Source organism: Eptatretus burgeri, chromosome 10 (genome assembly GCF_056783735.1).
Source record: "Eptatretus burgeri isolate ZD-2024b chromosome 10, Ebu_testis_v1, whole genome shotgun sequence".
NCBI lineage: Eukaryota > Metazoa > Chordata > Myxini > Myxiniformes > Myxinidae > Eptatretus > Eptatretus burgeri.
In genome coordinates, this window is record NC_140970.1 from 12,092,427 (window position 1) to 12,105,788 (window position 13,362).

Consider the following 13,362-nt stretch of genomic DNA (forward strand, 5'->3'; position numbering starts at 1 on the left):
GCCTTGCGTCGCCAGGGTGGTGGTTTGCAATTTGCTCGTCCCTTCCGTTTGGGCGATAATTGGAAGCGTAACGTCCCCATGTCGATCGCATTACACGTGCGCTTCCGAGCCATCCACCATGTGAGCTGTGCGTTTATCACCCAGCCCTCGTGCTGTGCGATCCCCAGTGACATCACTCACACACAAACCGCACTGCGAGGCTTGCAACGCAAGCAGGCCTGGTAGTGTCGCCATCGGGACTCGTTCCGCAAACAGCACTCGCGGCCTACAGCACGTCGGCCCCTGCGCACGTGCTCACATGGGGACACGTGCTTTCAAATTCACACAATCGCCGCCATTTTAGCCGTCCACGTGGTGGTTTCGTACCAATCACGGGACGTTTCAACGCCGGCTCCCGATCATGGAGTCGTGCGCGCCTGGGTCGTTTGTGAAACATGGAACGGACCTCGCATGCAGCGTCCCGCGGAGCTGGCGCGGTTTCCAAAATAGCTCCGTCCGTTACACGACCCACGTCTCCTGTCTGAGTCGGTCCGTGTTCCATCTCCTCACATGTACTCACACATGCCATGTCATTTGCATTCTGAACACATTTTGACACACTCTGGGACATTCACATCGGGGGATCGTGTTAGCCCAAAAGATCCTGGGGTTTCTATACCCCCCAAGCTCGGCACATGCTCATTCGCACCATGCACCCGCTCGACCTCGTACGGCCTTACCGGACTCACCTCGTTACGTCCTGCCTCGAGGGAGCACATCGTCTCCCCTCGTTACTGTGGGAGGTTAATCCGACCCTCGCATTGGGTCCCAATACATTCCCTAAGCTCAACCCCAATGTCCCCTCCCAGCTCTACTTGTGTGTGCCCCTCTTTAGTTCCATGCAATTCGTCCCCCTCTTTCGATTTCTGCGACTCCGTCACCTCTTTGAATTCCTGTGTTTCTTTTTTCATTTCCGTCATCCCCTGTCCGAGTTTACTGGTCTCGCCCCCAATTATCGTGACGTCACTCATCGCCTCGACCTCACCCGTCGTCATCGCGGTCCGAACACCTTTTACACCCCCCCTTGACTCGGTCATTCCTCCACATGCAGTCGCCATTTCCCAATCCATGGTCTGCAATTCGCCTTTCACCTTTACCAACTCCGCCTTAATATCCTCCTGGCCCGCCTTCATTTGTTCTTGCAAGGTTATCCCCATGCTTTGCATTTGCCTCTCAGTGTTTGCACATTTGCATCCATTTGGCTTCCATTCTTTGCAAGTTCACATCCATTCTTTCCATCAACATCTCCATCCAAAATGTGGAGGGAAAGGGGTGGGTCGGAGGGAGAAGCAAGGGGAGGGGTGGAATGAGGGACGGCAAGGGGTAGGCGGGTGGGATGAGGGATGGCAAGGGGAAGGCGGGAGGGAGGAGGCAGGGGAGTGTGGGATGAGGGAGGGGACAGGATGGGAGTCGGGAGGAGAACGAAAACATTGTGAAGAGAGATTGGAATGGATGGAGTACAAGCAGGTGGAAGTGGGAGGAGAGACCCGGAAATGCCGGGTACCTTTGCTGGTATATACTCCAATATAAAACTGAGTTTGCTTGCTGGATGCAAGCTCAACCCCTCTCATCAACAAGAGTGTGTGGAAACTCCACCTCTGTTCTCAGAAAGAGCTTGTGGGACAGGAGCTATTTTCAGGAAAACGAGTATGTGCAGTCTGTGCTCCACCCTTCCCTCAGCAAAGTCACACTCTATCCCCATCCGTAAGGTTGGGAAACAGCTGTTTGAGGAGTAAAAACAGGCTGCTTTGTACATGACAAAAATTTTCCACCAAAAGCCAATTTAGTCAAAATTGGATCCTGTTTATTATCTGGATAACAACCCCCTCCACTCATCACCTCCCACACACTTTTATATATCACTAGGTGTGCCTATATCTCGCTTTGCTGATGGGTTTAATCAAAAAGACAGCATGTTGTACTTCACAAATACATTGCATGTCTATCTATGAATGTTAAGAAGGATGAAATAAAGCAAACACAACAAAAAGGATATTTTATAACATGTTATTATTTTTGTTGCAACTGTCATGGTGGCTATGGTTGTTGTTGTTGTTGTTGTTGTTGTTGTTGTTGTTGTTGTTGTTGTTGTTGTTGTTGTTGTTGTTGTTGTTGGTGTTGTTTGTGTGGTCATTTTGTGTACTTTTATATATTTTTCTATTGCTTCAAGAAATATTACTATATAATTTTGTGTGCTCCTTCCGTGTCTGTCATAGTGTAGTGGATAGTAGAAAAATCGTGCAAATTATGATACAAGCATCAAATTTGTCATTTCTGTTCTGCAGGGCTTTCTGATCAAATCTGCCCGATTGGCCATTTGAAAATCCAAATTTTCAAAAATTTGAAGAAAAAAAAAAATTGAAGTCACAGCTGGCTGAAATTATTGAAGCGCAAGTGAACATCCCAGACAGAGAACCAAGGGGAGATGCAGTCATCATTGATGGCTCAGCACTTATCAATGCCCTACCTCCACGCACTTCAAAGATATTTGATGACTCTGCTAAAGAAGACATCATCCCAAAGGTGGAATCCTATGGTGCCAGGTACGAGAGGGTGGACGTAGCATTTGATGTGTACAAGAAGTCAAGTCTGAAGTCCGAAGCAAGGTCGAAAAGGGGGCAAGGAATCAGAAGAAGAGTGACAGGAACCAGTAAGACCCAAGTAACTGGAGAAGCTTTCTTCGAGATGACAGCAACAAGACAGCTGTTTCACTTCCTTGCGGAAAAGATGTGAAGCACAGACGACAAGCACAGTCATTTTCACAAAAGGAGAATATGCCATTAGCAACACAAGGAAGTCATTGGATGCTGTGTCTCCATGTTGTCATGAAGAAGCTGACACTCGAATATTTGTACACGCCAGGGATGCAACGACGGATGGTAGCAAGTCCATTATCATGGAGGCTAATGACACGGACGTACTAGTCATAGCAATATCTGTACTGCCATCCTTACAGGAACTAGGTCTTGAGAACATGTGGATTGCCTTTGGCCAAGGAGCCAAGGCCCGATGGATTCCAGTCCATAAGGTAGTTTCTGCAATGGGGACTGAGAAAGCTGGAGGGATCCCATACTTCCATGCGTTCACTGTCTGCCTTCCGCGGTAAAGGGAAGAAAACTGCATGGCAGACTTGAAACGTCTTTGATGATGTTTCTGAAACATTCACCAATCTCAGCCAGCATCCAACATTGATTCATGATCTTGACTTTTTTGAAGGTTTTTTTTTTTTTTTAATTTTTCAAAATTTGGATTTTCAAATGGCTAATCAGGCAGATTTGATTCAAATCCCCTGGAGAACAAATGTGCCAAATTTGATGCTTGTATCATCATTTGCATGATTCCTCTCAAAAATTGCTGTTATCTGCCCCACAATCATGCTTTATTCCAAATGGTTCCTGCTGTTGTTTGATGATAAAAATGTTACCGTTGGAATTGCTTGCGACATGAAGCTCCTAATTCCTTTCTTTTTCAATCCTGGAAAGACGGGTTTTTAAAACAGGTATTCTTGTGATTAAACGGGAACAAGTTTTGTTCCAAGTGAATCGATTATTCGCTTTTCAATGGTGTCATTGTTATTATACTCTGGCAGCAAGATCCACTACATGAAATCTCGTGGTCCTGCTTCTTCTTCTTCAATAATGGAAAGACTGCCTTTCAAAACAGGCATCATTATATGATTATCACTGTGGGACACAAATTTTGGTTCGAAGCAAATTGATGATTAGCTTTCCAATGGAACCATTTTTATTACTCCATGACAGAAGGATCCCTTTTCGAAAAAAAAAGTGACAGAAGGACAGACATTTCTCCTTTTGTAATATATTTTAGTCCAGGCTGGAGTTCCTCAAGGTAGTGTTCTGGGCCCTGTTCTTTTTCTGGTTTTCATGAATGATCTCTCCGACTCTGGAAAATCCTCTTTATCTCTTTGCTGATGACTCCACCCTCTGCCGTACCATCGGTCATCCCTCAGACCGGCAAGCAGCAGCTTCTTCGCTCACTGCAGATCTGGATAAAATTACAAACTGGTCCAACACGTGGAGCATGTCTTTCAATCCTGACAAATCTCACGCTCTCATGAGTTTAATGCCCCCCTCGCCCATTTACTTTCTCAACAATCCTCTGGAAGAAGTCCTTTCTTTCAAGTGTCTGGGTCTCACTATCTGCCATTATCTTTCCTGGTAAAGCCACATTTCCAACCTCGCCTCCAAAGTCTGTCGCCGACTGGGCATCCTCCGTCACGCAAAGTCCTTCCTCGGTTCACTTGAGCTCCTGACCACACACAAAGCTTTTGTCCGCAGCCTGATGGACACTGCTCTCCCCTCTGGGCTGGTGCTCCCACCTTTCTCGGCTTCACACAGTGGAAATGTAGGATCATTGGCATCTCCCACAGTGAGGCTGAGTCTTGGGGTCTCTCACTCTCACTGCAGGCAGGTCGGTAGTATTTCTGTTTTCTACAGTCTCCTCTATGGTCTCGCACCCGCACCCCCCCCCGCCCCCTGCTCTGTCTGTGATATGTCCCCCATTTATTTCCGCAGGGTGCCTCAACGTTCGCCAGCAACCCCCTTCTGGTAAAACTACCAAAATAAAGAATCACTGCTCACCTTCACCCTTTCATTTCTCTTTTTTACCGCCTTTGGAATAAACTCCCACACTCTCTTCAATCCCATTCTTCCCTCCAAGCCTTCAAAACAGTCGTTCACCACCACCTCTTATCTTCCCCCATCCAAAACCTCGATCTTTGCTACCCCCGTTAATCCACCCCAAACCAACCTCCTTAAATTTCCCTGCTTTCCTTTCTGAAAATCCCTGTAATGTCCATCTTGGAACCCCATGTTCCCTGCTCCATCCTTCTCCCTTCCTCAGATCTCCTGTCTCTGTTCCCCTCTGTTTTGTCTTTCCCTCTCCCACCCCTCTTGTCTCCTGACCCCCCCCCCACCCCGTTGTGCGTTAGCTCTCATACGAGTCTTGACAATGTATCCACAAAAAATAAAAATGCCTTGAGTAGGCTGAACCTTTGCTTGATGCGAATTAGTTTTTTTCTTCCCCACGTCACTGTTAGAAATTGTAAATTTGTTCTACTTTAAGAATCTTTATTGATTATTTCGTGACAATAAATGAGATATATGATGCAAATCCAGCAACATCTGGACCAGAAATGAGAATCAAAAAAAGCAAATGCGTAAACGTGGAACATAAATTAATGGAATGTAGAACAATGTTTTCAGTTCAACAAGACAACTATCTATCTCCAGCAAACAGGAGCAATTTTATATTCCAAAGGAAACAAGAAAAAGAGCATTCAGAGATTGCAGACCCTTGCCAGAACTTGTTTTGTGGGGCGTCTGTGTACTGGTGTGTTAAATAATTAATAAGAGACACAAGCCGGTAGGCGACGAGGAATTCACTAGGATTGAAGCGCTGGATATGATGCTTTTCATTCTGACCGATCCACCGACGAAGATTCATTGCCAAGACGTATTGGTTCACATACAATTGTTCCTCTGCCTGGCAAGATTTTTCCTATTGCGTATTTTGCCAACTGGCACTCATAAAAAATGACGGTAAATAGACACCCTATTTTTGAAGGACTACCATTTGAAAAATAATCTGTTTGCTGGTTTGTGCTGTGGAGCCTCGCGTTGCGCGCGCTCGCGCACACACGCGCACACACGCGCACACACGCGCACACGCACGCACACACACACACACACACACACACACACACACACACACACACACACACACACACACACACACACACACACACACACACACACACACACGATAAACTTCTCTCAATGCTCTTGTTTGACCACACCTCCTGAGCCACACAATATTTTTCATAAGCCACGCCCCTTTCCTATGCCACTCCCACTTTAAATAATAAATAATTGGAGGTGGTGAGTGGGTCGTGGAATCCTTTTCGGTAAATAAATAAATAATTGGAGGTGGTGTGTGGGTCGTGGAATCCTTTTCGGTAAATAAATAAATAATTGAAGGTGGTGTGTGAGTGGGGAATCGTTTTTTGGTAAATAAATAAATAATTGGAGGTGGTGTGTGGGTCGTGGAATCGTTTTCAGTAAATAAATAAATAATTGAAGGTGGTGTGTGGGTCGTGGAATCGTTTTCAGTAAATAAATAAAAAATTGAAGGTGGTGTGTGGGTCATGGAATCGTTTCCGGTAAATAAATAAATAATTGGAGGTGGTGTGGGGGTCGTGGAATTGTTTTCGGTAAATAAATAAATAATTAAAGGTGGTGTGTGGATCGTGGAATCGTTTTCGGAAAATAAATAAACATATTCTATTATTAGAAATCCACAAAGACAGAAATGCCGGTGATTCCATTTATTTTGGATTCTTTTCACTTTGGTCAATAATGTTTGGATCGAGGAGAGATTGAAGGTGGAACGACGGTGTCGTTCCTTACAAACACTGTATATACACCTCAAATGACGGTAAATAGACACCTCATTTTTGAAGGACTACCGTTTGAAAAATAAAACCTCAATCAAAAATCGGCTCGAGTAAAATTTTCTCAATATCTCGAAGTGTTTAATTCCGAAGTCTCGTTTCTCTACATTCAAAACTGAATGACAAGTATTGAAAATACTCTACGAGGTTTTTCGGCCGCTACACAGCAACGGGTGGTTGCTCGGCAACGAAATTCAAACGCGCACATTCCCAGTATATATTCCACCTCTTGGCAAAGTTTTATCGAAATCGGTTCGCTGGTTCGTGCTGTGGAGCCTCGCGTTGCAGACACACATACACACACACACACAGACAGACAGCCGGAAAACCCGACAATAAGGGATATCTCGTACATAGCGAATCCAATAACTGGAACTGCCACTATATAATTGCTGCCAGTGATGACTGGTTACCAAAACGTCCCACTTTGATGCAACCCCTCTTTGATTGGACACTTCAGCCTGACCCAAGAGGTTTTTAAGTATTCAATTGAATTCACAATGGGATTAAAATGAATTTGATTCAAATCAAATGGAAAACCAAACCAGTACAGGACTGCATTGGACTTATCAGAAGGAACCCAAACCAGCAAAAAGCAAAGATGAAGTCATCAGGAGGAACCTGGATAGCATTTAAGTTTCAGCTGCTACTCCTCTACCCACAAACCCATCCAGGTACAGACAAGTGAGCCTTATTCAATTAAGAGAAAAAAAAAATCAAAAATAACTCAGAACAAAAATAAATAAATAATTCTGGCTGCCAGACCATATGTCTGATCAGGTTGAAATTTAAAACATATATTCACCATCTCGACTAGATCATAATTGTGACGTTTCACATCGATCGATGAAGCAATTCAAGTGAAATAATTTTTTATGATTTTCGCTCAATCCAACATGGCTGCCAGACGATTTGACCATTCAATTATTTGTGAATACCCTGGTATCCCCAAGGCTTGGGGAACATGTATGTGAAGTTTCCCTTGATATTTGCAGTCATTCTGGAGAAGAAGATTTTTTATAGGTTTTAGGGTAAATCCAATACAACTGCCAAATCATGTGACTTATGACATCATGGGTGAGAACGTTTTCTTCCTCATGGACAGGTGGTCACGTATAAGATTCACCTCGATTTGTTCAGTCATTTCTGACAGGATTCTTGAAAGCTTTTAAAAAAAAGAAACAATACGGCTGCCGAACCACGTGACCGATGACGTCATCATTTTTTTTTTTCCATGGACCAATTTATCCCGAGATGACCCACAAACATTTTCATACTGATCGGATGAAGCACTCAATGTATGCAATTACGACATCATAACGAAGGCACCTACGACATCAGAAAAAAAAAAATCACATTCCCCATGAGGAGTACTTGCCATGTGCCAAGTTTCAATTTTTTCCTTGGTGTGGTTTCAGAGATATAGAGGTCCAACGTTTTTCCTTTTTACAACATGTCTGCCACACCACGTGACCTATGACAGCATAATTATCATTAAAACATTCTACATGAGTCGTCGCTCCAATCATGAGCATTTCCTGTCAATCCGACAAGCGGTTGCAGAGAAAAACACTAAAGGTCTGTGCGGAAAAACAAATAAACAGACCCAAATGCAATACCCTCTCTTCCGGCGAGGGTAACTCGAAAGAATCTGAAAATGTAAAGCACGTCCATGTCCGCTTTATATTCGCACTTCTTCCTCCATATGCTGAACATGACGAAAATAACTAAAAATGAAAATTGTTGATTTTATGCAACCTTGATCTTTGTTCATTTGATCTTACAAAAAATAACCCAACTGACTTCCAGCTTTTGATTGGTGAACCAATTCAGTGACCCATGTTATAAATTCTTAAAATTTCAGTTGAATTGGATGAAAATTGACAATTTGTGATGCTGACTTTTGACATTTTCAGCAAATTATTAATTTGTCTTCTTCATATTCTCATAATAAAGCTTTGTTGAAAATTTGATAACAAAAGCTCAAATGGTAAATTAGAATTTCAGGTGAATTGGATGAAAATTGATGATTGTCGGTGATGCTGACTTTTGACATTTTCAGCAAATTATTAATTTGTTGTCTTCATATTCTCATAATAAAGCTTTGTTGAAAATTTTATAACAAAAGCTCAAATGGTAAATTAGAATTTCAGGTGAATTGGATAAAAATTGATGATTGTAGGTGATGCTGACCTTTGACATTTTCAGGATATTATAAAATTTGTCTTCTTCATATTCTCATAATAAAGCTTTGTTAAACAATTTGGCAACAAAAGCTCAAATGTTATCAAATTTTCATTCATAAAAATTACTATGGCCTGGACACACACACACACACACACACACACACACACACACACACACACACACACACACACACACACACACACACACACACACACACACACACACACACACACACACACACACACACACACACACACACACACACACACTTGCAACAAAACAAGGTCTCCTGCTAAGCTGGGAACGGGCTAATAATGGAAATGGGTTTTTATATTTAGAAATAACTTCAGAGGAAGAATATGAGGCAAATATTGCTACAATACTTGATGAAAAGCAGAAAAAAAGCAGAAAATGAAACAAATATAAGGTGATTGGAAGTAAACAAGCTGATGAAACAATGTGGGAAGAACTACAAACAAGGTCAAATAATTTTCACATCATTATCTGGTTATTCTTTGTTCCAGATGCAAGAAAGAAGGAAAAGCAGAAGAAACAAGGTGGAATAAATTTCCAAAGAGAGCGAGTCACCAGACCTGCTTGATGACACGTAACATGGAGGAGCCTCCATTCCATGGCTTCGTCCATTTTTTCAGGCAGTTGAGACTTGCCATGCTGTGCCATTTGCGGTCTTCGAGTTTTTGGTGGAACGCCATGCTCAGAAGGAGGACACTATCATAGATGTAGCGGCTACTCACCTGTAGGCAGAGGAGAAAATGTATTGAATGCGAGAGCAATGAAAACTTGTCAGGCTGATGGGTCATTTTTCCCTTACTGATGGCATTGTCAGGTATCAAAGTCTGGGTCATGTCTTCAGGAAATTCTCTGGTTAACCAAATTTCCCTTTGTTTGGCTCAAAACCAAATCTTAAAGGCTTTGAATTAAGAAAAAAAGGTTTTAACAAGATTTGTGTAAAATAATGAACAATTGCATCAATTTGGCAGAAATATTAATAACATCGCTTCCTTCAGAGAAAGTGTGCAGTTTATGAATCCTACTCATGAATAATTCATGCCTTTCTCTTTTGAGTAGCTTATTGCAGTGCAATGCAGGTGCTGCGTGGTGAGTTGACCTTAGGGACAGAGTATGCAGGGTCCTGTGGGTTGCATAGCTGGGGAGAGATGTGGTGTCGATTGCGTATGCAATGTTGTGAAGGCTGTTGCGGTGCAGGAAAGGCCTGGCGCAACACAGTAATACGGCCACTCGCAACCAATGCCAGATCCTGTATTTCAGCCGAACTCACTTCCTGTCCAAAGAGGTAAACATGGCAGTGTGTGGTAACACCCAGAATATTTGTTAGCAAGTTAATAATTTTTTAATGATGATAGAAAAAATAATATTATCAGCAATAATGATTGATTATTACATTATCCATTTCAGTATACAACACATACTCATGAAATGTCTTCTTCAAGTAATGCATTGGTTTAAAATCACAGCTGTTCCAAGAGCCTGCTTTGCATGATCACAAAAGCAAAGGTAGACAGATGTATAAATAATAAATAACAACAAAAATAAACAAACAAAGTGAAGCTCTGCATCATTGGTGTCACAATAAGTACATCATTTACACTTCATTTCTCCATTCAAAATGAAGTCCACATTGCATCTATTCAGGGCAATATTGTAAAGTAAAGCCCACAATGTCACGAACTCCTGCATCACAGAGTAGAAACCATGAAAAGCTCTCCTGTTTGGCTTTGCGTTATGACTAGGGCTGGTTTAGAGCTTGCTGTGAAGGCAAGGGTATCGGGTTGGGATATTTTATAACTTTGGTCATGAGCCTGAACCGAATGCTGTCATCATATTGATGACAAAAAAGCCAAAGAAAAGTAAAAAAAAATAATCCAAGCTCTCATCAAATGGAGCGCGAACGGCAGCATCACTCTGAGGAACCGTCGCGTCAGCTCCTGCTCAAATGAGCCGGGATGTTGGAAATGTCACAGGCTCAGGGCTGCGACCATGTACGATGTCTTCGGAGCTCGTGTGCAGCGGCGGTGCCCCGCCGGAGCCACAACTAATATACGCGCGCACGCACACACACAAAATATATCTCGTATGCACCGAAGTGAAAAACAGAAAAGATGTTTGGCCACATAATGATATCCAGAGCCTGAATTTATTTTTTATTTCAATATTCCTGAAAACATACAAATAAATTGCTAATATAACGCATAGTTTTGTAAAACACACAACTCAATATTGAGCCACCCCCAATTTCACTACACTTTGTAGCTTATTTCCTAATAGCCCTGCCATGAGCAACGATCGACGTGAAATGCTGTTTTTAATGACAGAGTGTATTTCAAAGCCACACAGCACTGTGTGAAGCCATTGGGCAATGCACCACAAAGCTGCAAACAGGTCCCGAGGCTGTAGATTTTTCGCCTCGCAACGAGGCCTGGCTCCGCACCACCAAGCATGGAGAATAGGCATGGGCAAATTGGGTTTTTGCTCGAGTGATGCTGTTAATCCTTCATTATCCAAGCGAAGAAAAAAAAATCCATCCTCTCACAATGAATTGCATCTATCTTACCCATTGCTTGGAATGATAGTAAAAATCATATCTCAGTTAAGATGGCATTAGCATATAATGTTTCATCAAACGAACATTTTCATCAGGTTTTCACTCAGATACTCGACAAAAAGTTTGGTGAGGAAAAGACTTTGTAATTGTCAGCTTCAGAATGAATCACCAGATTCCACTTGGTTATTTGAAGTATTGGATAAACTAGCAGCTATTCCCACCCTGGGGGTGGCCCACCATACTGCGGCACATTCTTGGAAATGCACTTGATAATTTTTGTCATTCTTGAAAGAAATTTTATTGATTGCAACATATTGTGATGGTTGTGGGTCCGAAGAGGACGTTGTGCACCTCTCGGAAGAGTAAAAACACATACGTGTAAACTTTGTCAGTTATATCTTGGTATTCTGTTTAGCAATTAAGTTACATCATATACATGGGGATAAATATGAGTTGCAAGTGTGATTGGGCATAAATTAATGTTTTTAACCCTCTCTACCTTCTCTCTTCTCAACATCTCACAACAAAGGCAGTACTGCACAGTCTTCTGATCGACCCCACTTTTTCGTGATGGAGCGAACATATTTCTGACCTTAAAGTGCCTCACTCCGATCTCCAAGTGCCTCACTCTTCCATGAAGGAGTGAACGTGGTAAGACAAAGACAAAGAGCCAAACCCCTCCTCTGCCTCCAGGGTGTGACGTCACTGCGACACGGCTCCGGAAATCTGTTGCGCCCACAGCAGGAGTGGAGAAGCCTACTCCAGTCCGATCAATGTTGGGTACACCCTAATGCCAGTCCAAGTGTGGGTGTGGGGAGAGAGCGAATAAAAGGTGAGGCGTGCAGCAGATCAGTTTGTCTTTTCATCATGGTCTCTTTTCGTCTTGGTCTGCGCCTTTCACTTGAGGAGTCTTTGTCTTTGTCTGAGTCTTCGTCTGGCAGATTGCTTCATATGGCAATTTGGTTCATCTGCACAGTCCACTTGGGTCCATCAACCTTGACGAAGCCCTTTTGCCCTTCCAGTCACTTCGTCTTTCGTTCACTTCGCCCTTCGTTATGTTCATGGACACATTGCACTTCCCCACTCACCTCATTTCCACACACAAATTTTCACACAGACCACATCACTTCTTCTTCTTCTTCTTCTTCTTCTTCCCCTCTATTTTTCTCTCTTTCGTTGTTCATACTTTGTAACTTTTTATTTTCCTTTTCTGCATACTTTCTGCAGCCTTTTCATCAACCGATACGTCTATGGACCCAGCGCACTCCGAAAGCCATGCAGGTCATCCCATCAGATGTACAGACATCCCCCCACCCCCCCAGTTTCCCCATATGACTAGTCGCTGCTGCAGAAGGGAGGAATGGACCGCAAGGGAGGTGAGCCTGAACTGCCGAGCAGTGGAAACAGTTGCCTCTACCGAAGTTGCAGAAGGTGCGCCGGGGTGCGTAGTAGTCCCCATTCTAATCTCTCACACTCTCCATCTCTTTACCCCTCTTCCCAATCTATCTGTGTCCTTCTTTTGGGTGTCTGGATCCATTATTAGTATACAGGTGCTGAGTCATTGTTCTGAGGCATCTGAGGGTGGAAATATTTGCGTTGGGGACAAGAGTGAATGTATATGTGCTGTAAATATTTGAATATGCTTTGCTTTGCCTTCATTTGAACGTCCCACCATTTTCCCATTTTAATTCTCCCAACCGCTATTCCTCCCATCATTTCCCACTCAATTGGTTGTGTTGTAATAAAGTGTATGGAAGTCTTATACTGTGTCTTGACTTATCCTTCTCACTTTTGATCTGGGGTAGCGCTCCCCGGTTGACTGGTTTGAGTATGTAATTGTAATGGTAGACCAAAGAGTACGGATTCTGGCATTGGTTCACTCGGCCAATGAAGTATCCACCACGTAGTCACTGACACAGTTCCCAATCTGCTTCATTCATCTCACAGGTACAGTAAACCGAACCTGGGCATGAATACCCGGTCAGAGGTGAGTTGTTGACACGCCTGTGGTCTTTTTGTCGAGTTATCTGACTGCACAGCCATCACAATAACAAACTTCATATCATAAGATAAAGGAGGA

The 13,362-nt window shown here is 43.1% G+C and overlaps 1 protein-coding gene across 5 annotated transcripts in view; it reads right to left on the reverse strand.

Annotated features, from left to right (window-relative positions):
* Positions 1 to 13,362, reverse strand: part of LOC147017951 (glutamate receptor ionotropic, delta-2-like) — an 878,371-nt gene that overhangs the window by 206,986 nt on the left and 658,023 nt on the right. For all 5 annotated transcript variants that reach the window (XM_085897090.1, XM_085897092.1, XM_085897091.1 and 2 more), the window contains 2 exons: positions 9,828 to 10,001; positions 9,292 to 9,453 (listed from right to left, as the gene is read on the reverse strand). In XM_085897090.1, coding sequence (XP_085753216.1) covers positions 9,292 to 9,453; positions 9,828 to 10,001 — 336 coding nt within the window. The remainder of the gene's footprint in view (positions 1 to 9,291; positions 9,454 to 9,827; positions 10,002 to 13,362) is intronic.